This window comes from Equus caballus, chromosome 3 (genome assembly GCF_041296265.1).
Source record: "Equus caballus isolate H_3958 breed thoroughbred chromosome 3, TB-T2T, whole genome shotgun sequence".
Taxonomy (NCBI): Eukaryota; Metazoa; Chordata; class Mammalia; order Perissodactyla; family Equidae; genus Equus; species Equus caballus.
In genome coordinates, this window is record NC_091686.1 from 1,055,100 (window position 1) to 1,079,955 (window position 24,856).

Consider the following 24,856-nt stretch of genomic DNA (forward strand, 5'->3'; position numbering starts at 1 on the left):
TTTCTTTAAGTTAATAATGACAGGAGTAATGCTGGTGTGGAAGTGAGGATAAGGGACCCCTCCCTAATTCTGGATGGTCCTACAGTCTAGGAGATTTTGGCTGCAGGGTCCAATGTCTTGGGCTCAGTGTTTCCTCCACATTATCACGTGAGGACCTGATTGTATATATTTTTAAGTCTCCCCATTCAGGGGCCCTGTTCATTCATCATCTTTTAGATTTGTCAACCTCTGGCCTGCTTTGTTCTTTGCCCCCAGGTCGGTTGTGCGCCGTGCAGCAAGTCTTTTAAGTAAACTAGTGGACAGCCTGGCCCCATCCATTACTAATGTTTTAGTGCAGGGCAAACAGGTAAGTATCTAATTTTCAGACTTTCACTTGGTCACAGCCACAAAGGTTTCTGGGTAAGCCCCTCGCTTTTAAATCTGACTAGCCTCAGTGTCCTAGGCCTCTCACAAGCACATCAGCAGGGCCTCAGGCATTTCCACAGAAGGCTCCTTCCCCAAGCAAAATTTAGTCTTAAAGATGCACAGATACTAACTAGACCATCCCTTTTCCTGCTGCACTTTAGAGCTTTGATTTTCAACTCCTCTGTTTACTTGAGGTCAGTGAAGATGCTAAGAAAATGGAATCATACCTGCTGAAGTACTCCAGACAGGTATAGGAGCAAAGACAGGTGAATAGTTAAGGGCACATTTTCCCTTCTCCACATGAGATTCTTCTCCCCTTAGAAATGCATTGGCTCCCCAGATCCTTAACCCTCTGGATCTGCTCTCCCTCTAGCTCCTCCCCTCCCACCAGGGCCAGCTCTTGTCAGCTCCTCCTCACAGAGCCATCTCCAGTTAGCAGTTTCTCTCTCCTCTGGGTTCTCATAATAGGCCTGTGACACGTCTCACCATCTGCCTTGGATCCAAGTTCACTTGAAGGTGTGTCTCTCACCCCAGGGTATGCTGTGGACCCCTGGAGGTCAGGGCCCAGGTCTTGTCCAGCACCTGTCCCAGTGTACCCAGTATGGGGCCTTGAAATAGGCACTTGGTTGAATTAAGCCTGTGCATGTGGGTGTGCAGAGTGGGATGTGGCTGTGCATTTTTTGTTTTGTGTTCTATAAGCTCTAATTACCTGGCTGAATCATCGTTTGGTTGGAATGAAAACCTATTTGCTTTCTTTCTCTTCTTTGGGAACATGTGTGCTTTATTGTGTCTTCCTGACAGATAACCTAGGGAGATAATAAGCTTTAATAATATGAAATACTTTAACCCTCTTTAATGGAATCAACCCATTGCTCATATTTCAGGACTCCTAATTCATTAAAATGAAAAGTATTTCATCTAGCTTTTTAAATGTTAGAATAATAAGCTGTTTATTTTATCCTGTAATGTTTAATAACAATGAAAAATGATAGTACTAATAAACTCCTGAGAAAAAGTTAAATTATTTTCTGTTTTTTCCAAATTATTAAGAGGTAGAATTTTCATCCTCATTCATCAGCTAAATAGACCAGGGCACAGGAGATAACTTATCCAGTGCCTTTTCTCCTCGCAATCCTCACCTCCAGCTCAGAGTTTTGTGTTGTTTGCCTGGATGAGCCACCTCTGGAAGAAAGTAAACAGGCTCTGGGAAGCTATTTTTTATTGGATTTTTAGGCCCCTGTAGTATGTCTGAAAATACAGTTAATTCTCCTTCATATAAGCATATGAGAAGGCATTGGAGATCTTTGGAGTCTCCGGCACCTGACACTTGGAGAGGGAGTAGGTTAGGGTGTTCATCTCCATTCTGTACACTGTCTAAAGAGGGCTTGCACCCTGTGATCCTGAGACTCTGCTCCCCACATCCTGGAAGCCTGTCCTGAGGCTGTGGCTGGACAATTGCCAATCAGACCAGCACATCTCCCAAGGAAACAGTCACTTAGGGAGCTGGGTACGCCTGGGAGGCTGACAGCTCCACTTCAGGTGTATGAAGTCCATTCACTGACCATATCTTACCCCTCTACAAAAAATAAATGAGAACGGAGCCTTCAAAGTTTGCATTTGCTCATTAGTGAAATGCCGCCCTGAGAATTGAAGTAACATTGTTTCTGCAGAGCAGTTTCAAATCAGCTCAAGCTCTCTGGAATGAATGAGTGGTTTAGTCATCATTGCTTCCAGAGTCAATGATGTGCCTTCTGTTTGTTGTCTTCTTTACACACTGACATTTTAATAAAAGTAATTGCACTTGGACTAACTGGTTGGTACCACTGATATAATAAACAGTAGTTCTCAGTTTTCACTCCATCACAGAATTAGGGCAAAAGACCCCATGTTCTGCACTCTCCTCTCGTCTCTGAAAACACAAGGGCCCTTTTATATGCTCTTCTTTTTCCTGCTTCTTATAAACGTGCACTGTACATGGAAGAGAGAGGGAGGGGATATTGAGGAGGAAGGAAGGGCTGCAGACTCTTCTGGGAGGCGAAATCCAAGGAAAGAGGAGAGGGAGAGACCAGGATATTCCTCTTGCCAGCTTCAGCTGCACTTGCTGCTTTGAATTGTTCATTGCCGTTTACCTCTGTGCTTCCTCGTTTCCCAGGCTTGTAGGCAGCTGTGTTTACTCCCCTCCACAGGTGAGACATACATCAACAGTATTTTAGCCTCACTAGGTACCAGCACTAGGCCAGGAGGAGTGGCTGCCCTACAAGCATGTGACCTCACACCTGCCTTTGAAAAGGTCACAGTGTTGTTAAAGAGCAAGAAGTTCCACATGAGAAACTATAAAGATGTGAAAAACATACTCTCAAATACTAAATTGTGTAGGCTGTGCAGTGAAGTAAAGCTATTTAAAGTATTCTGGTTTCTCTGGGGAGTTTGTAGCACTAAAGTTATTCAGAATAGTTTTACCTTAACAGTTATTTATATTCCTTTCATGCTTTTATCTACTCACCTCCACTCCCCTAACTGGGACCCTCACCTGCCCTTATATTTTAGACCAGACTGTGAACCATCATGAACTCCAGTGGGAGTCATGCTTTGAAAGCCATTTTAATAAATAGCAGGAACAGTTATTCTAGCTAATTCCCTAGCTCGCATAGAGTAATTTCCACCTGCCAGTCATCCTGAGCCTTGAATTTCTTTCTTTTATCTTTTAGTAACTAGGAAATTTTTACAATAAAAATCTGCCACTTGTAGGTAACTCTGGGTGCCTTTGGGCATGAAGAAGAGGTTATCTCTAATCCTTTGTCTCCGAGAGTGATTAAGAACATCATCTATTACAAGTGTAATACCCATGATGAGAGGGAGGCAGTCATTCAGCAAGAACTGGTTATCCATATTGGCTGGATCATCTCCAATAACCCGGAGTTATTCAATGGCATGCTGAAAATACGAATTGGGTAAGTAAAATACTTTGCATTTGCATGAAGAGAATTGTTCAAGATGTCCTCTAACAGACTCAGCCTCTCCAAGTGAAGTGCTGCCCCAGGTCTGGTGGGTATTTAGGAAAGTGCATCTTTCCCCTAAGTCATAGAGGCAGTGTCTGGAGATATGAAGAAATAAATACTAGTGCCCTGAAAGATTCCTCCTGTTTATTTAACTCCTATGTTAGACATAGTAAAGTAACTCTTTCTCTGGTAAAATTTTTAAAAAAAGTCTAAGCATGATACTTGTAAAAGATCCTGTAAATAAACTGGATAAGCCTTAAGAATGATTTTTCAGTCAAAAGGGTATCAAGAGGACACACTCAGATAAAAATTTGGTCCTTTTAAGAATATTCTGCTGCATCCATTTTCTACCAAAATCTAATTTTTAATCATTAAAATTGTGAGTGTTTGGAGAAGAAGTTGTAAGGCTCTGGTGACTTCCGTCTTCTTGATCAAGGGTCTCGTGAGGCAGCGTGGTCAGGGGCGTCGGCCAGGCTCTGGCGTTCAGCAGAACTGACCGCCTCAGGGACCTGGGACACGTGGCTGAGCCTCTCCCCAGCACTCTCATCCCAGCCCTCTCGTATTACGTGACATGAAGGGAGATAAGTTCGTTAAAAGCCGATCACAACCAGATAAAGTCTTTTCTTTTTTTCAGTATATTTTTGATTGTACAAGTGTCACATGAATATGTTCTAATTATCGAAGAGTCAGCAATACCTGAGCATATAGAGTAACCTAACATGTGGCCAATTTGGGGGTGTTCCTCAGTGTTTGGAAAGAACGTACAGTCTCTGTTGGGAACAAATGTGTGTGAATGTGTGTGAGTGTGAATAAGTGTAGCTTGCTAATTGTATAATGGGATCCATATCTTTACTATTTCTGTTCTACTTGATCCTCGATTGCTGATGAAGTCTTAAAATTTTCTCATCATAATTATAGATGTCCATTTCTCTTTGCATTTTTATCAGTTTTGCTTTATATATTTTAAAGCTTCGTTTTGTTTCATGATACTTTAAAGTTTTTTCACTATATCTTTGTGTCATTTATTCCTTTTCAACTTGAATTCTCTAAAAATTTTTTTTTTAATTTCAAACATTTGCAGAAGTATAGAGAATAGTATAATAAAGCCTTGTGTGGTCATACTGTCACCCAGCTTCAACACTGTCATCATATGACGATCTTATTTCACTCTTCTCCCCAGTACTACCCACCCCCACCAACACCCACCCCCTCTAGATTTAAAGCAAATCCATCATGTCATTAATCTGTAAGTACTTCAGTGTGTGTCTCTGAGTTATGGCCTTTTTACATAACCATGACACCATTACAATGCATAAAATATAACAATTAAATTATTTTTTTGTCTAATATTACAGTCATGCCTGCTTTCTTTTTCCGTCATTATTAGCTTGGTAAACTGTCGTCCATCCCTTTACCTTCAATGTTCTTTTTTCATTTTGTATAGCTATATCTTATATATTCAGCATTTATGCTATATTTATTTTTAATCCAATCTGAATTGATCTTTTAATAGAAATACATATTTCATATTTGTACCATTGCTTATTATTTTTACTTTATTCCCACCATTTTATGTTTTCTATTTGCCATGCTTTCTTGTTGTTACCTTTTTCCTTTCTTCTTTATTGCTGGATTGATTTTCTTTTCATTTTTTAGTTTTAATTTTGCACATATGTATGAAACACTTTATGGGAAATGACTACCCATTTTTGCCTTCAAAAAATTACATATAAAAAACTAGTTGCTTATTGGGCAGTATCTGCATACCTGTTGTTTCAGCAATTCTCATTCTAGGAATTTAGACATGTTTTACAAAAGTCTTCATTTCACCATTGTTTGAAATCATGAGACACTGGCAACAGCCTAGGTATCCATCAGTAGGAAATAGCTTAAATTGTTACAGCAGTACAGTAAAATGGTTACAACCATTACAAGAAACAAGATGAAGTCTATGTACCAACATTTATAAATGTCCAAGACAGATTAAGGAAAACAAGTTGCAAATGTGTTGCTCCCTTTTTTTGTAAAGGAATGATAATAATACTGTGCATACATAGGTGTAATGTATGTGTGGAAAAATGTCTGAAAATATATGTAAAATTGGTGTCAGTTCTTTTCTTTAGGACATGTCTACTTTGTAAGTTATATTTTTCAGTTTTATTTAAAATTTTTTAGTTGAGGTTGTTATTTTTTAAACTATTTGTGTGATTTCAACTGCAATCATGCATCATTTAATGACAGAGATAGGGTCTGAAAAATGTGTCGTCAGGCAGTTTTGTCTTTGTGCGAACGTAGAGTGTACTTACATGAACCTAAGTGGTATAGCCTACTACACATCTAGGCTATGTGGTACTAATTTTATGGGACCACCATTGTATATATGGTCTGTTGTTGATCGAAACATCATTATGAAGCACATGACTGTATAGTATATTTCAGGTGAATTTCCCATTCTTTTTTTTTTTTGAGGAAGACTGGCCCTGAGCTAACGTCTGCCATCAGTCCTCCTCTTTTTGCTGAGGCAGATTGGCCCTGAGCTAACATCCATGTCCGCCTTCCTCTACTTTGTATGTGGGATGCCTGCCACAGCATGGCTTGACAAGCAGTGTGTAGGCCTGCACCCAGGATCCAAACTAGCGAACCCTGGGCTGCTGAAGCAGAGTGTGAGAACTTAACCGCTGTGCCACAGGGCCAGCCCGTGAATTTCCCATTCTTTACCTTCTTTTTCTTTTGATCGAGAAGTGAATTCACTCCGCATGGAACTTTAACTTCATTTTTATCCCTTAAAAGTGTTACTTGCAAAGATTTAAAGGTATTCTGAATCAGTTATAAGAACTTTGAATCATACCCTGATTTGTTTGATCTCTGCTCTAGTATTTTCAACTCCAACCTCTTGACTAAATATGAGGATACAGAAATGGGTCTTTCATGTGAGTTATCTCTAAATGAAAAGAAATGTGATTCTCCGTATCCATCCACGGTATTGAAAGTACTCTATTGTCATAGACTCTGGCATTTCTCTCAGGCTGACTGAGAAGTGTAGGATATAACTCTTCCAAAGTACATTCTTTGTAATAAATGTTCTATTCATGAGAACCTCTTTCAATGATAGTCATCCTTGCAGAGATTTAAACAAAGCCTTAGAGTAAAATTTAACAGTTTCCCAGGATTTTACAATGCTGTGTTTTTCAGCCCCTGGTAGTTTTCCCTTTACTGCTTATTTAGCATTTTATGTTTTCTTGAGATTTATGTTCTCTCAAAAATCCAATGTAATTTTCTTTCTTGAATTCAAATATGACCTGAAGCTTCTTTCTCTCTGAATGAAGTATGTTTAGTTTCTTCTAAAAATAGTTTTCTTCCTGTTTCTGTATCTGCTACTCCATATGTTCAGTGCCTTCTATGAGAAATAATATTCTCTTTTTCCTTAAACTGTGCCACCCAAAAGAAGAACGTCAGTACAGCAGCATATGACTTAGTATTTAACAATAGCAAAAAAACCTCCTAATGAAGAAATTTTCCATGAAATTTTCATTATTCACTGTCCTGAAACTCATCCTGGAATTAATTATGGCATTATATTTCCATTGTGAGTATTAACAGTGTCCCTGCCTAACTCATTATGGATATTTCTGTCTTATCCAGGACTCACAGGGTCAGCTCTAAACACTGGGATGTTTTTGGTTGGAGAAAATTCTAATTTTTTTTTAATAAGGAATAATTTATTTAAGAAATTTACTTCTGCTGAGGGTAGGGGCTAGATCTTATCTTTTTGTCTGTATCAGTGTCTAGCTCACAGGAGTTGCCCAATGAAATTTGACAGATTGTTTAATCTGTAGGTTATAAGCAGGTTCAGGTAGCTTGCCTTGAACTAGTAATTGAGAATTTAGGAAAAACAAAAGATAGCCCATCCTGTACTCATTAGAAAGAGAAGTAAAGGACTCTTGTAATTTTGATAAATGGACTTCATTTGTACAAATCATGACCTTCAGAAAAAGACCAAGTTAAACAGGGCCTTGATTATATGAAGGATAAAGGGGATAAAAGGATGTGGCACTTTTCTCCGTTCATTTGTTAATGGAGTAGTGCAGATAATCATAGCAGAGTGTGCCACGAGTGTCTTATCAATGCTGCCTCTCTAAGCAGCATTCCCAGGAAGGATCTTGGTGTGCAAATAGGAATAACACATAGTTATTGTGCTCAAAAGTTTACTCTGGTAAACTATTTCTCCTGCTTTTCCTCCATCAACATAACCACAAATATTTATTGAACACCAATTTTTATGTAGGCAATATGCTAAAAATATTTCACATATATTATCTGATTTAATCTATACAGACTTTGAGGCAGACACTAGGACCCCATTTTAAAGTAAAAAAACTGAGACTCAGAGAGCTTAGATGGCCTGTCTTAGTGAAACCAGTAAATGAAAGAACTGGAATGTATACCAGGTGTGCCTGACTCCAAAGTTCTTGTTCTTCTATCTTAAGTACTTTGCACGTGTCCGTTCACTTATGTATACTCCTACTGTTTTCTCAGGGTAAGGAGTCTTACTGTTTTGTTTCTAAACCCTATGACCTTTATGGTCCCTTCTATGTGATTTCAACTTATAACCCATTTTGTATTCAGGTGTTATGTAACAACTATGATATGCATTGGCTCCAGATGTTTTTTTGTCTTGTGTTTGTCAGTCCTCCAATCTAGGATCACCGTTGCATAGTGCAAGGCATACCAGGGAGCCTGAAGTTAACAAGGTAACAAACATAAGAAATGAGATTTTGCCCTTTTTATTCAATATGAGATCAAGGAAATGGGCATGATTTGGAACTGATTCTAAGTTAGCCCCTTGCACACTACAAGAGATATATTAAGATACTATGAAAATTCAGTGAAGTTAAGGAACTTGCCCAAGGTCACAAGACCAAGAACCAGGATCTGGACCTAGGGTTAGTGACTCCAGAGTTCAGGCTTCCTCATCCCCTCCCCCAGCTCCCTTGTCTATCAAATAAGGAAGGTTTCCCTGCTTTGGCTTCCCGCTTGGATTGTGGGGATTCTCGGTAAGGAATGTGAAGATGTTTTACAAAGGATAAAGCTTCAACAGTATTGCTGTTAAATTTGGTAAATTGTGCTCCTGTCTTGTGGCTTTTGGAGAACAAGTACCTCTGGGGATTTCCTTTTACAGAATACAAATCCCAAGAAGCAGGAACCTCCCCCCATCCCAACAAACACACACACACTCACTCTTGTCTTCCGGTCCTAGGTTTGCAAAGACCCTCTGCTCCCACAAAAGACGTTCACCCTGAAGGTATCTCTTTGCGCTATGGTTGTGTCTCCTTTAGGGCCCAGTGGGATAATCCCCAAGCATTTCATACAAAAACCTTAATTCAAAACCCTTTTGGATTCTCCACTGCTATCTGACCTGGTCTTGCCCCTCCATCACCTGGTGGGACCTCGTGAAACGCATGGCAGACACTCTGAAATCCCCTTACACCTGTGCCCCTGGTGCTCTTCCAGCACATTAACAAAAAGGTGTTGGAACCCTGTTTCCACTCTAGGGATGTCAGACAGTTTCAGAGAATTGCAGTTGTCCTGCCCATGGGGCTTGTGACAGTGTCCCTCTGAAAAGAAAGAATATATTTTTGTATCTTTTTAATATATTTTTGTTGCACTTCATCCTTAATAAATTTTTGATAAATTTTACTGAGACCTCAGCTCCTTGAGTGAATATCTTCCCTACATGTTAATCTACTGCTAGCAGCAAATGCATCCTCAATATATTTCTTTACAAAATTTACCTTGAATTAGTCCCTGGAAGGTTTTAGTTTGCTTAAAATTGATGAGCAGATTATTCATTTATAAAGTCCTTGAATGTTAAGTTTCTTATAAATTGTTAAACTTGTTGCTCTAGAAAGTCACTCTTGTGTATTGTAGTGATTGTAGCATAATTTTAAAAGAAAGGAGGGAGGGGATTTATAGAAAACATTCCTTTTTCACTACCTTATAGGTTAAAGCACTTTAGACTTACTCATGTCTGACTTTTTACTATTGTTTCTCTCTTTTAAATGTTGATTATGATTAAAGAGATTGATAGTTTGGTCAGCTTTGAATACCATATACCTCCTGAAGTGCCAACATTCCCTAGGCTGAATGGACATGAGAAATAAGAACATAAGTACATGTACTATGTATACTTTTATCTCTGTTTTAACTTCTCTCTCTGAGGTTTTTGGATTTTTAAAATTTATTTATTTATATCACCTATTGCCTCCATTGCTTTAAACCAATACCACCATGTGTCTTTTCTCGTTTCAAAGGTTAGTCCCGCCAATGCAATTTCTTCAGTGTTACTGCTCTCAGGCACTGTGGGGAACAAAATTAACCTGCTCACAGGAATGGTATTCTAGTCTGATAATGATTTGATTTGCTGTCTCGTTATTGATTTGTGCTCCAGCTCTCATGTTGAAATAGATCAAGTTTCTGACAGGCCCATTACTATAGACTCCAATCAACTGCTTTCTGCTCTGGGTCTGTCAGTCAGGCTTTCGTGGGAGATAACGCCTGAGGATGTGTGTTATCAAGCCTTTTTCATCTCTGCTTTCCATACTGCCAAGACATCCTCTGTAAGCAATTATGATCCAGCCGTGTCTTGTCCTTTAATGCCCACAACTGCGTCTGTGGATCACATATCCAGTGCTTAGAGAAGGCTGCTAGTGTCATAGGAACTGTGACAATAACATTGCTTGTGCAGTCTAGGAAAGGAGATTATCACAGTTCTGAGTTCATTAGCAAAGTTTGATACTCATTCAAAGCTTTGTGTTTTTGACATTTGATGTGAGGTAGGGAAGTGAGATGATGGAGCTCTGTTTTTTTTTTTTTTTTTTTTTTAAGATTGGCACCTGAGCTAAGATCTGTTGCCAATCTTCTTTTTCTCTTCTTCTTCTTCTTCTCCCCAAATCCCCCCAGTACATAGTTGTATATTGTAGTTGTGAGTGCCTCTGATTGTGCTATGCTATGTGGGACACCGCCTCAGCATGGCCTGATGAGTGATGCCATGTCCGTGCCCAGGATCTGAACCGGCAAAACCGCAGCCTGCGGAAGTGGAGCGTGTGAACTTAGCCATCAAGGCATGGGGCCAGCCCCTGATGGAGCTCTCTTACCTGTATTCTGTTATGATTAGATTGAGGGTAGAGTGAGTGAGTCCTTCTTCTCTAGTTACCAAACAGGAAGCTCAGTTTGCCTTATCAAATTGTCACCCTCTCTGTATTAATAGGAATCAAGCAAAAAAGTCCCTTATGTGGCTTTCCCATCTCCTATTATATGGCTTTAGTAAAATGCTTGCACAGGGAGTTATTCCTTCACTTGTTTAACAGCAAACTTGGCAAATACTTCTTGCTATCTTTTTATTTACTTATTTTTTATTGCAGTAACATTGGATTATAACATTATATAGCTTTCAGATGTACATCGTAATATATTTCGAATTCTGTGTAGATTACATCATGTTCACCACCCAAAAACTAATCATAGTCCATCCCCTCACATGTGAGCCTAGTCACCCCTTTTGCCCTCCCCCTTCCCCCTGTGGTAACCACCAATCCAATCTCCATTGCTATGTGTTTGTATGTCGTTGTTTTTATCTTCTACTTATGAGTGAGATCATACGGTATTTGACTTTCTCCCTCTGACTTATTTCACTCAGCCTAATACCCTCAAGGTCCATCCATGTTGTCACGAATGGTCAGATTTCATCATTTCTTATGGCTGAGTAGTATTCTATTGTGTATATATACCACATCTTCTTTATCCATTCGTCCCTTGATGGGCACCTAGGTTGCTTCCAAGTCTTAGCTGTTGTGAATAATGCTGTGATGAACATAGGAGTGCATGTATCTTTATGCATTTGTGTTTTCAAGTTCTTTGGATAAATACCCAGCAGTGGGATAGTTGGATCATATGGTAGATCTATCCTTAATTTTCTGAGGATTCTCCATACTGCTTTCCATAGTGGCTGCACCAGTTTGCACTCCCACCAGCAGTGTACGAGGGTTCCCTTCTCTCCACATCCTCTCCAACACTGGTTGTTTCCTGTCTTGTTAATTATAGCCATTCTGACGGAAGTGAGGTGATACCTCACTGTAGTTTTGACTTGCATTTCCCTGATAGCTAATGATGTTGAGCATCTTTTCATATGCCTGTTGGCCATCCGTATATCTTCTTTGGAGAAATCTCTGTTCGGATCTTTTGCCCATTTGTTAATTGGGTTGTTGGTTTTTTTGTTGTTAAGATGTATGTGTTCTTTGTATATTTTGGATATTAACCCCTTATCTGGTCTATGGTCTGCAAATATCTTCTCCCAGTTGTTAGGTTGTCTTTTCGTTTTGTTGATGGTTTCCTTTGCTGTGCAGAAGCTTTTTAGTTTGATGTAGTCCCATTTGTTCATTTTTTCTTTTGTTTCCCGTACGCGGTCACACATGGTACTTGAAAATACGCTGCCAACACCAATGTCAAAGAGCATACTGCCTATCTTTTCTTCTAGAAGGTTCATGGTTTCAGGTTGTACATTCAAGTCTTTAATCCATCTTGAGTCGGTTTTTGTGCATGGTGTAAGGGAATGGTCTACTTTCATTCTTTTGCATGTGTCTGTCCAGTTCTCCCAACACCATTGATTGAAGAGACTCTCCTTTCTCCATCGTATGCTCTTGGCTCCCTTGTGGAATATTAGCTGTCCATAAACGTGTGGGTTTACTTCTTGGCTCTCAATTTTGTTCCATTGATGTGTGTGTATGTTTTTGTGCCAGTACCCTGCTGTTTTGGTTACTATGGCTTTGTAGTATATTTTGAAATCAGGGAGTGTGATACCTCCCTCTTTGTTCTTTTTTCTCAGGAATCCTTTAGCTATTCGGGGTCTTTTGTTGTTCCATATAAATTTTAGGATTCTTTGTTCTATTTCTGTAAAAAATGTTGTTGGAACTTTGATAGGCATTGTGTTGGATCTGTAGATTGCTTTAGGAAGTATGGACATTTTAATGATGTTAATTCCTCCAATCCAAGAGCACAGAATGTCTTTCCATTTCTTCGTGTCTTCTTTGATTTCTTTCAACAATGTTTTATAGTTTTCAGTGTACAGATCTTTCACCTCTTTGGTTAAGTTTATTCCTAGGTATTTTATTCTTTTTGTTGCAGTTGTAAATGGGATTGTATTTTTAATTTCTCTTTCTGCTACTTCGTTGTTAGTGTATAGAAATGCAACCGATTTTTGTATGTTGATTTTGTATCCTTTGACTTAATTGTATTCATTTCTTATTTCTAAAAGTTTTTTAGTGGATTCTTTAGGGTTTGCTCTATATAAAATCATGCCATCTATATAAAATCATTTCTCTATATAAAATCATGACAGTTTCACTTCTTCTTTTAAATATGGATCCCTTTTATTTCTTTTTCTTGCCTGATTATTCTGGCTAGGACTTCCAATACTATGTTAAATAAGAGTGGTGAAAGTGGGCGTCTTTGTTTGGTTCCTGTTCTTAGAGGGATAGCTTTCAGTTTCCCTCCATTGAGAATGAGGTTTGCTGTGGGTTTGTCATATATGGCCTTTATTATGCTGAGGTATTTTGCTTCTATACTCGTTTTATTGAGAGTTTTTATCATAAATGGATGCTGTATCTTGTCAAATGCTTTCTCTGCGTCTATTGAGATGATCATATGATTTTTATTCTTCATTTTGTTAATGTGGTGTATCACATTGATAGATTTGTGGATGTTGAACTATCCCTGCATTCCTGGAATGAAACCCACTTGATCACACTGTATGATCTTTTTAATGTGTTGTCGCACTCAATTTGCTAATATTTTGTTGAGGATTTTTGCATCGATGTTCATCAGTGATATTGGCCTGTAATTTTCTTTTTTTGTGTTGTCCTTGTCTGGTTTTGGTATCAGGGTAATGTTGGCTTTGTAGAATGAGTTAGGAAGCCTCCCCTCCTCTTCAATTTTTTGGAAGAGTTTGAGAAGGATAGGTATTAAGTCTTCTTTGAATGTTTGGTAGAATTCCACCAGGAAAGCCTTCTGGTCCTGGACTTTTATTTTTTGGGAGGTTTTTGATTGCTGTTTCGATCTCCTTACTGGTGATTGGTCTACTCAAATTTTCTACGTCTTCTTGGTCCAGTTTTGGAAGGTTCTATCTTTCTAGGAAATTTATCCATTTCTTCTAGATTATCCAATTTGTTGGCGTATAGCTTTTCATAGTATTCTCTTCTTATCTTTTGTATTTCTGAGGTGTCACTTGTCATTTCTCCTCTTCCATTTCTGATTTTATTTATTTGAGCCTTCTCTCTTTTTTTCTTGGTGAGTCTAGCTAAGGGTTTGTCAATTTTGTTTATCTTTTCGAAGAAGCAACTCTTGGTTTCATTAATTTTTTCTGTTGTTTGTTTAGTCTCTATTTCATTTATTTCTGCTCTGATTTTTATTATTTCCTTCCTTCTGCTGATTTTGGGCTTTGTTTGTTGTTCTTTTTCCAGTACCTTTTGATGCACTGTTAGATTGTTTATTTGGGATTTTTCTTCTTTGTTGAGGAAGGGCTGAATTGCTATAAACTTCCCTCTTAGAACTGATTTTGCTGTATCCCACAGATTTTGGCATGTTGTATTTTCATTGAGATTTGTCTCCAGGAATTTTTTTATTTCTCCTTTGATTTTTTCATTGACCCAATTGTTTTTCAGTAGCATTTTTTTTAATCTCCACATTTTTGTGGCTTTTCTGGTTTTCTTCCTATAGTTGATTTCTAGTTTCATACCTTTGTGGTCAGAAAAGATGCATGGTGTTATTTCGATCTTCTTAAATTTATTGAGCCTTCTTTTGTGGCCTAATATGTGATCAGTCCTGGAGAAAGTTCCATGTGTACTTGAAAAGAATGTGTATTCTTTGGTTTTTGGATGGAATGTTCTATATATATCCACTAAGTCCATGTGGTCAAATGTGTCATTTAAGGCCAGTGTGTCCTTATTGATCTTCTGTTTGCATGATCTATCCATTGGTGTAAGTGGAGTGTTAAAGTCCCTTACTGTTATTGTGTTACTGTGTATTTCTCCTTTTATGTTTATTAATAATTGCTTTATATATTTAGGTGCTCCTCTGCTGGGTGCATAGATATTTACAAGTGTTATATCTTCTTGTTGGATCGTTCTCTTTATCATCATGTAGTGTAGTTCTCTTTATCATTATGTATGTTGTCTCTTGTTACAGTTTTTGTTTTAAAGTCTGTTTTGTCTGATATAAGTGTTGCTACCCACGCTTTCTTTTCCTTGCCATTTGCATGGAATATCTTTTTCCATCCTTTCACTTTCAGTTTGTGAGTGTCTTTAGGTCTGAAGTGAGTCTCTTGTATGCAGTATATATATGGGTCTTGTTTTTTAATCTAATTGGCCACCCTATGCCTTTTGATTGGAGCATTTAGTCCATTGACATTTAAAGTAGCTATTGCTAAATATGTATTTATTGCCATTCTGTTACTTTTTGTTTCTGGGTGTTATAGTAGTTCTTCTCTGTCCCTTTCTTTTTCTCTTAGTCTCTTCCCTTGTTTTTTGATGGCTTTCTTTAGTAATGTGTTTGATTTCTATTGTCTTACTTCTTTGCTTACTTATTATAGGTTTCCGGTTTGTGATTACCATGAGGATCCTATATAATATTCTATGTATATAACAGTCTATATTGAGTTGATAGACTCTTTAGCTTGACCTTTTTCTAAAAGCTCTACTTTTTCACTCCCCTCCTCCCACATTTTGTTTTTGAAATCGTATCTAATCTCTTGTTTTGTGTGTGTTTTTACATTACTCTTTTCATTGAAATAGGTAATTTTATTTCTTTTGTCTTTTAACCTTCATATTGTCTTCACAGGTGGTTGATCTGCTACCTTTACTATATTTTTACCTTTATCAGTGATTTTATTGCCTGGGGTTTTTTGTTTTTGGGGGTTTTTTTTGATAATTTTTTATCCCTATTTGTGGTCATTGCTTTCCGACTATATAAGTCCCTTCAGCATTTCTTGTGAACCTGGTTTCTTGGTGATAAACTCCTTTACTTTTTGCTCATCTGGAAAGCTCTTTATCTCTCCTTCCATTCTGAATGACACCCTTGATGGATAGAGTATTCTTGGCTGTAGGTTTTTTCTTTTTAGCACTTTGAATATGTCATGCCATTGTCTTCTTGCCTGTAGGGTTTCGACTGAGAATTCTGCTGATAGCCTTATGGACTTTCCTTTGTATGTCACTTGTTGCCTTTCTCTTGCTGCTTTTAGCAATCTCTCTTTATCTTTAATTTTGGTCATTTTAATTATAATGTGTCTTGGGGTGGGCCCTTTGGGCTTATCCTATTTGGACCTCTCTGTGCTTCCTGTACTTGGATGTCTGTTTCCTTCCTTAAGTTAGGAAAATTTTCATCTATTATTTCTTCAAATAAATTTTCTGCCCCTTTGTCTCTCTCCTCTCCCTCTGGGACACCTATAATACAAATGTTAGCATGCTTGGTTTTGTCCCTGAGTTCCCTTTGACTGTTCTCATTCTGTCTAATTCTTTTCTCTTTTCTTTTGTTCAGCTTGGGTGATTTCCTCTAATCTTTCCTCTAGCTTGCTGATCTGTTCTTCTGTATCCTCTACTCTGCTATTGAGTTCCTCTAGTGAGTTTTTCATTTCTAGTATTGTATTCTTCATTTCTGATTGGTTCTTTTTTATATTTTCCAGTTCTTTGTTGATGAGCTCACTGTGTTGATCCAGTCTTCTCCCAGTATATGTGAGCATCCTTATGAGTTTTTGTTTGAACTCTTTGTCGGGTAGGTCACTTATTTCTGTTTCGTTTAGTCCTTTTTCTGGGGTTTTGTCATGTTCCCTTGCTTGGAATGTGTTCCTTTGTCTCCTCATTATGCCTCCTTCTCTGCGCTTATTTCTATGCATTAGGTGAGTTGTCTATATCTCCTGATTTTGGGGAAGTGGCCTTGGCCTTATTTAAGAGATGCCTTTTGAGGCCCAGCAGTGTCCTTCCGTCTCATCACCAGTCCTAATGATACAGGAGTGACCCCTTTGTGGGCTCCTTTGTCCTTCTGCTGTGGCAGGGTTGCTCTTAATGCAAGTACCCAGGGAATCTAGTCTTCCCTTCCCTGGCCAGTTGTTTGTAAATCCGGCTTGGGGAGCCTCTGCACTGTTGCCTACAAGGTCTATCAGCACGCTCCTGTTGCACTTTTCCTCTTAATTTGGTAGGTACCCAGTGTGACTGGTTGCTAGGCTCAGGGGCTTTCCAGCTGCTATTTGCCTGAGGTTTACAAGGCTGTTGTCAGTTCTCTTAGGAGTGCAGCTGAGTGGGGCTGGCCCTACGCACAGGAGCACTCAATTGTTTCAGTCTTTGGAAGGCCTGGCTGATGTATTTTACAGCTATTTGTGAAACACAGGTCTTCTGCCACTGATAAGCCTCACCCTCCACAGGACCACATACACAGTCAACACAGTTCTGATCTGTGCACACTTCCCAACCCCCTGGAGCATACCCCAATGCCCCACTGCAGAGGCCCCCACCTCTCCACCAATGCCCCCCACAGTTCACCTGGTCCTCACACAGGCCCTGCCCCACAGAGACAGACACTCACCTGCCTGTAGAAGATCAAGGCATCCAGTCTGTGCAGGCCGACAAGTAGCCTGAGGGCTTGCTGTTGGGTGGGGCTGGTCCCTTGGGTGGGCTGCCTGCCCTGGCTGAACTGGATTAAATCTGCACTGTAGTACGTGTGGTAGCCCCTGGGCTTACAGGCCATGGGAAGAATTTCAGGGGCGTCTGCCAGGGTCTGTGTCACCACGCCTGGACTAGGTCACGGCAATGGCCGCCACCAATGTCTCAGTGTCTGGAGAGGTCTCTCCTCTCACCGAGATGCAGCCAGAGCCCACCAACTGAGTCTCTTTTCACCAAAGGACTGTGAGCCTTCTCTCTAGTGATTTTAGTTTGCTAAGACAGGTGAGTTTGTGCGTGGGCCCTTAAGACCTGGGTCTTTTTGGCTTTCAGCTGATAGCTTTTCTGGGATTATCCTCGCTGCAGTTAATAGCCAGTGAAACCAGATAGTAAGACCCCCGTCTCAGTTGTGCTGAGTCTGAAGGATGCTTATAGCAGTATTGGCCCCGCTCCGGACCTCACTGCTCCAGGTAGGGCTGCGTACCTTAGGGTGGCTTCCGCCTGACTGGCTGAGAAACTCCGCTGCTCCTGACGGTGGCTTTTTTTCTCTCCAGGAGGAATTTCTGCCTCTTCCTCCTTAGGACTGTCCCTTGTTGTGGGGGTTCTTTTTGTACAGTTTTCTATCCAGGGTAATTTTTCCAAAAATAGTTGTAACCTGGTTGTGTTCAAAGGAGGAGATGAGTTCAGAGTTTGTTTCCACCATCACTTTGACAAGATCCTCTCCTTAGTATCTTGAAATAGCCTCAAAGTGACTATTAAAAAAATTGTTTCTTGCTATGGATCAGTGCTATTCTTTATGGCACTGTTTCAGAAAATGTCAGCCATTCTGGTTTACCAATGATGTCAGATTTCCCTGCACTTTGTTTTATATTTCACACCTTGATTGAGGCACGTTGAAAAGAAAAATGCCAATATCTACACGATATGCTTACTAACCTCACAACCGGAGAGTTTTTAGAAGGATAAGCTTATTCCCAGGACTATATAGGAATCCTAGTCCCCTTCTTCACACTCTTCCAGGAGTGCTGAGGCCTTCATTGTCCTTAAGCCAAACCGTGATACATTTGAAGGTTGATCTGGTCAGTCGTGTGTATCTGCCACGTTCTCATTTGCTTATTGGCAAGTAGAGCATGTCCCTGAATTTGTAAGGTTCTAGTCCAAGGATAAACGTCGTTCTTTTGACCTTCCACATTTGCTTGCTTGCTTTATTTCCCCATTTTTCCTTAAGGGCTTTTACTCTGGAATTGTCAAATTAGATATGATGACTTTGTCAGTGAGAATGAGGATAAGAGGTCAGATTTTCCCATGCAAAGGGATAATACAAAGGACATGCCCTTTTGTATTAGTAGTTCTAAAAATGCATAAAATGTCTTTCATTTTCTTAACTGTGTTACTCACTTGGTAACTTACTTTCTCTAAGTCTCTATGACTGCTATATAGTATAGTATAGCTTATATGTAAAGCTATTCTGCTGGTTTTTTTCTTTTTTAAAGATTGGCACCTGAACTAATGGCTGTTGCCAATCTTCTTTTTTTTCTTCTTCTCCCCAAATCCCCCCATTACATAGTTATATATTTTATTTGTGAGTGCCTCTGATTGTGGCATGTGGGACGCCACCTCAGCGTGGCCTGATGAGCGGTGCCATGTCTGCGCCCAGGATCTGAACCTGCGAAACCCCAGGCCGCCAAAGCAGAGTGCGCGAACTTAACCACCTGGCCATGGGGCCCGCCCCTGCTGTTTTTATTTTAGTCTTTTGAAGAATTCCAAGCTAAAAATATTAGTTTGGCCAATATTTTTTAATGAATAAATGTGTTTTAGTAATCTGACAGATAAGTTATATTCATTTGTGCTTGAATGAAAAACACTCCTCTTTCTTTGGTTGCTGTTGAGTACCGTGTTTTCTATAATTAGCTCAAAGAACTGCTGAGATTTTACAGTCAGAAGGAAAAAGCCTGAGGGGGAATTTTTAAATCTCCAACTATCTTTGTTTATGATACTGAAGATTTTAAAAGATAAATGTAATAGATGATGCTTCGTTTTAATAACTCAAGTTTGAGAGGACTTTAAAAAGTAAGCATTTCAAAAATGAAAAAGTTACTTACTTTAGAAGAGGATGCATCCTGCAGTTAAATGGACGCAACACGTGCGTAAGTAACTCCAAGACTTGAATTAAAATACTGTATTACCTTTCCTCCACCTTGAGTCTGAGAAGTCAAATAAAAGGAGTTTGCTAACATTTTTATAGCTCCGTAATTTCAAAATCCTTTTTTCGGGCAGTCTTATTTGTTCCTCAAAATAATTCCATAAAATGAGCTGACTACATAACAGTAATAATCCCATTTGAAAAATAACTTACCAATGGGGCACTATTGGTAAGTGACAGAGTTGATATTCAAGCCTGTCTTCATGTTTTTTCTTTTCAGTATGAAAATTTTTAAATGTATAATAATAGAATGATTTGGTAAATTCCCAAATGTCCATTATTTTTCTTTTTAAAGATTTTTTTTTTTCCTTTTTCTCCCCAAAGCCCCCGATACATAGTTGTATATTCTTTGTTGTGGGTCCTTCTAGTTGTGGCATGTGGGACGCTGCCTCAGCGTGGTTTGGTGAGCAGTGTCATGTCCGCGCCCAGGATTCGAACCAACGAATCACTGGACTGCCTGCAGCGGAGCGTGCGAACTTAACCGCTTGGCCACGGGGCCAGCCCCCCAAATGTCCATTATTTTAATGAGCATAAGCAATTGTTAGTAATTTACGTTTGCCATATTTGCTGCTTTTCTTTTTTGCTGTAGATTATAAAGCAAATTCCAGACATTTTGACTTTTGCCCCTCAGTATTTTAGTAAGTATGTATCTCTTAGAAAGGATATTTTCTTAGTAATCACAGCACCGTTATCACACCCCAAAAAATTGGCAATACTTCCTTAATACCACCTGATACCCAACTCTTATTCACATTTCTCTTGTTGTCCCTAAAATGATTTAAAAAAAAAAAATCAGGGTCCCAAACAAGGCCCACACTTGCCATTAGTTGTTACGTCTCTTAAGTCACTTTTAATCTACCCCCTACCCTCACTTTTTTTTGATGCCATTGGCTCACTGAGGAGACCAAAAGGCAGTTCTTTAGCTTTTTAATTTGGTGTTCCTTCTGTTATACTAAGCTGCCTCAAATATAAATTTTAAATGTTAAAGAAAGAAAAGAATAAGTAGGAGACAACTCTGTCTAACCTATAAAATTAAAAATAGAAATTTTTTGTTTAAAGAGAGGTCCATGGAGCCAGCCCAGTGGCGCAGCAGTTAATAACGTTCACGTGTTCTGCTTCAGCAGCCCAGGGTTCGGCAGTTCAGATCCCAGGCGAGGGCCTACACACTGCTTGTCAAGCCATGCTGTGGCAGGCATCCGACATATAAAATAGTGGAAGATGGGCATGGATGTTAGCTCAGGGCCAGTCTTCCTCAGCAAAAAAGAGGAGGGTTGGCAGCAGATGTTAGCTCAGGGCTAATCTTCCTCAAAAAAAAATAAAAATAAAGAGAGTTCCATGGAGCAGTTTATTGTAACTGAAATGTTTCTTTAACAGCTAATTTCATAAACAACTTTAACATCAAAGCATCCAAAGGGACTATATCTTTGTGAATTTTATGCTTGTATAACATTCTGACTAAATATAGTTAATAATAATGATGAACAATTAAGAAATTCTAGTCTTTGGCAATAGCACGGATTTCGTCTAGTTTTTCTTTTCAACTGATTAGAGAAATACAAATTGTAAATCTTAATTTTGTTACGTGTTCTGTTGTACATTATCAGGAAGCTCATAAACATTTATTTTATTGTTTGCAAATACTTTGTCGTCTTTATTCTTCTTAACCAATGAGCAACTATGAAATATTTATTATGTATTATCAGTGGTAGTAATAACGATTATACATTTTAAAAATTATGTTCCCTTCTCGTCTCTCTCTCATACCTCTGTAATCTCTCCAGTGTTTTGCAACACATAACCCTGCAATTGACTGGTAGACTAAATCCCTAACTTCTAGAATTGGGAATAACAAAGAATAGAGGAGGGGGTAGGAAAAAGAGCAAGTTGCCTTAGCAGAGGGGAGTGAGATTGGAAGAGACACAGAGCAGGCACACTTTGCCTGTGGCCTATGGCCTCGCCTGACAAGCAAAGAAGTCTCGTTGCTATCACCTCTGGCTCACCTGGAAAGGCTTAACATTTCTCACCTTCTTTTCCATTGAGAGACATTAAAGTCATCCCATGAGGATGCATCACTGTTGTTTTGCAAACTAGCCTTGGCAGAAAGAAGGACTTTAATCTTTTGATTATTTCCACCTAACTTTTTAATCTCTGTATCTGCAATAGCCTTGTCCCTTGTCTTTCAAAGAAGTGTATCAAGAGAAAGATAATGACATATTTGGGTGCAGTAACTTAGCCACTTTAAATCTTAGTTGCTGTAACTAGACTTTTCTACCAGTGGGCTGGCTACACAGCCCCTCTTTGAGAGACAAAGCGGCATGGGCAAATGAAGCCACATTCTTTCCAGATGCTGAGCTGTTCTGTCTCTGTTTGTTATTCAGTGTTCACCAAAGGACTTAAGGATAAAGCGTAGGAATCTGCTGTGTAGAGCTAACTCCCTAGCTTTTCCTAATGGTGTGTAGAGTTCTGCTTCCCTAAGGTAAAATATTTTTTCCCGAGTTTTCTTTGGTATCATAACTAGTTTATCTGAGTCTTTCCTCAGAACACAGTAAGTGAAAGAAATGAGATGATGTTGTAAAAATACTTATTAAAAGTTTCTCAAATTAGAAAATAAAATTTCTTTCACATAAAATAATTAATGTTTTAGGCATTTCTAGGCATATAACTATACCACCTTGGGAAATACCAGGCATACAAATAGTGTTCCGTAAATGCTTGCTTAAATAATTATATTAAAGCTTTTTCTGTGATAAAAAATTATTTTGTGAGCAGCAATTAAATACTATTAAAGAATTGATTCTTTAAGAATAGGTACATGAGCAGCACTTAAATATCTGTATTTGAATGTCTATAAAGAAGATTATTCTGAAATCTGTTGGTTAAAGTGTGTTCTCTAACATACTAGTGTAATTAAGTTATAACTAACTGTGTTCCTGTATGTCAAAGGCAGGTACTTCTCTTCTGTTCCCTCCAATTGCAAGGGAATGACTGCAGAGTAAAAGAAAGAGGTGAAAACTTCTTATCCTTCTTGGGAAAGGAGCATTTATAATGGCATATCTCAGCCTATTTCTTAAAATGATTTGTTTTTGTTCTCTTTGCTTTTTGCATATTCTAGTATTAAGAAAACAATGGTGTGACAGCTGTTTGTGTACATTATTTTATCCTACCGAATTGGTAGAATCTCATTTGCCAGGAACCTAAGTACCAACCTGTTTTCATGTTTACTACCTAACCACATAGGCAAGAACAGGCCTCATTTTTAAGAGTCTAATCATGTCATATAACCTTGGTAGAAGTAATTATATCAACAGTTCAGGAAATTCAAATGGCCTTTTCTTCATTCCCCTTTGGATAGGTCGGTGCTGTTAAGGGCATTGCCATGAGAAGCACAAAGTAATTTTATCTCAAGAGTTACTGATTCATGCTTCCCCTGTTTGCTTCAGGTGGATCATCCATGCTATGGAGTATGAACTAGAGATCCGTGGCAGGAACAAGCCAGCCGTGGACTTGTATCAGCTGTCACCTAGCGAAGTTAAACAGCTTCTGTTGGATATCCTCCAGCCTCAACAGAATGGAAGGTAATGAGGGCCGTTTGTTCCCTACAGGACACCTGGATGTATTCAAATATCATAACTTTGATACATATATGAACTTAATAAGATATTAACAAGAAATAAAATGCAGCAGAGCATCAGAGTTCACTCTAGTAGATGAACAGTATGCAGAGATACTAATTAAAATACCTGTCTTCAGTTGTGATGTTGTGTTAATTTGAATTTTATCCTTTTTTAGGTATAGTTTATAAACATTTCTTAATTTTTACTATTCTGTGCAGAATGGAGCACTTCATACCCCTTTGTTCAGTTCTCTTTCTGAATCTTTGTAGCACTTACTGTCTCCCCCTGACATTTTGGCATAAAAGTTTGGGTTTGGGAACATTATTTAAGTGTATTGCCTGTTACTCTGTCTCCCTAAGTATACTGTCAGTTTCTTCGGGGCTAAACCCTTTCCGAGACTTAACTAATGCTAACCTTAGAATAAGAGCAAGACAAATACTTGTCGATAACATTGAATTGAAGAATATTTTTTATTACAGAAAAAGCTTTAATATAATTATTTAGGCAAGCATTTATTGAGCACTATTTATGTGCCTGATATTTTCCAAGGTAGTATAGTTATATGCTTAGAAATGCCTAGAAAAGAAATCTTCTACAAAAGGAGATTTGGACAGATGGAAAGGCATCCCTGTTCTTAGACAGGACCACTCAGCATTATAGAGATGTCAGTTAGAAATGTGACGCAGTCCCAGTAAAATTCCAACAAGCTGTGTTATGGAGTTAGACAAGTTAATACCAAACTTCATGTGCAAAAACAAACATGCAAGAGAAATCAGAAAAACGTAACAGAAGGACTTGCCCTAACAGACAGTCCAGCATACTGTAAAGCCTCTAATTAAAACAGTGTGGTGCTGCTACATGAACAGACAGAGAGACCAGTTGAACAGAATAGAAAGTCCAGAGATAGACCCCAAGCACATATAGAAATTTAATGGATGACAAAGGTGACATCTCAAATCACTGGACTTTTTAAATAAATAGTGATAGGACAACTGGATAGCCATTTGGTAAAGGTAAAATCAAATCCATACTTTATACCATACACAAGAATAAACTCCAGATAGATTAGAATCTAAATGTAAAAAATGAAACCATAATAGTGCCAAATTCCTCTTTAACCTTGGCATGGGAAAGGCTTTCTGACCATGACACAAACCTGGGGCAATAAAAGATTAAAGAGACAATGTAAAAATTAAAAACAACATTTTGCATGGCAAAAAATAGAAAATATCAAAAGATAGCTGAGAAACTGGAACAAAATGCTACAAAGAGCTGATATCCAAGAATTCTTAAAAGCTGAGGGACAAAGAACCAAAAGCCCAAGAGAAAAATGGGGAGAAAACATGATTAATCAGTTCATTTAAAAGATAAAAAATGGACCTCAGATATTTGAAAAGATGTTTAAACTAACTCATAATTAGAGAAATATAAATTAAAACATGTTGAGATACCATTTCTCATCTGTCAGACTGGCAAAAGTTAAACAGTATGACAAACATTTGCTGAGGCTGTGAGGAAATGGACACTCTTATATAAGCTGGAAGGTACAGCCCTTCTGGATGGGAATTTGACAGCATCCAAAAAAATCTACTTGTCCATTTACACTTTGACCCAGCAATCCTACTTTTAGGATTTATGGAGATTTTAGGAGATATGGCTCCAATAATATGAAAATATATATGGACAAGGTTATTCATTGCATCGTTGTTTATAATTGCATATTTTGGAATGCCCATAACCTAAATCCCCATATGTAGGGGATTATTTGAATAAACTGTGGTACATCCACACAATGGCGTACTATACCGCTGTTAAAAAAGAAAATGAAGGGTCAGCCCAGTGGTATAGTGGTTAAGTTCAGGCATTCTGCTTCAGCAGCCTGGGTTCACGGGTTTGGATGCCAGGCATGGACCTATACACTGCTCATCATACCAT

General features: G+C 38.7%; 1 protein-coding gene across 42 annotated transcripts in view; it reads left to right on the forward strand.

Annotated features, from left to right (window-relative positions):
* Window positions 1-24,856, forward strand: part of PHKB (phosphorylase kinase regulatory subunit beta) — a 218,842-nt gene that overhangs the window by 176,698 nt on the left and 17,288 nt on the right. For 28 of the 42 annotated variants that reach the window (XM_005608231.4, XM_070261699.1, XM_070261704.1 and 25 more), the window contains 3 exons: window positions 256-346; window positions 3,154-3,356; window positions 22,748-22,882. In XM_005608231.4, coding sequence (XP_005608288.3) covers window positions 256-346; window positions 3,154-3,356; window positions 22,748-22,882 — 429 coding nt within the window. 42 annotated transcript variants of the gene reach the window in all.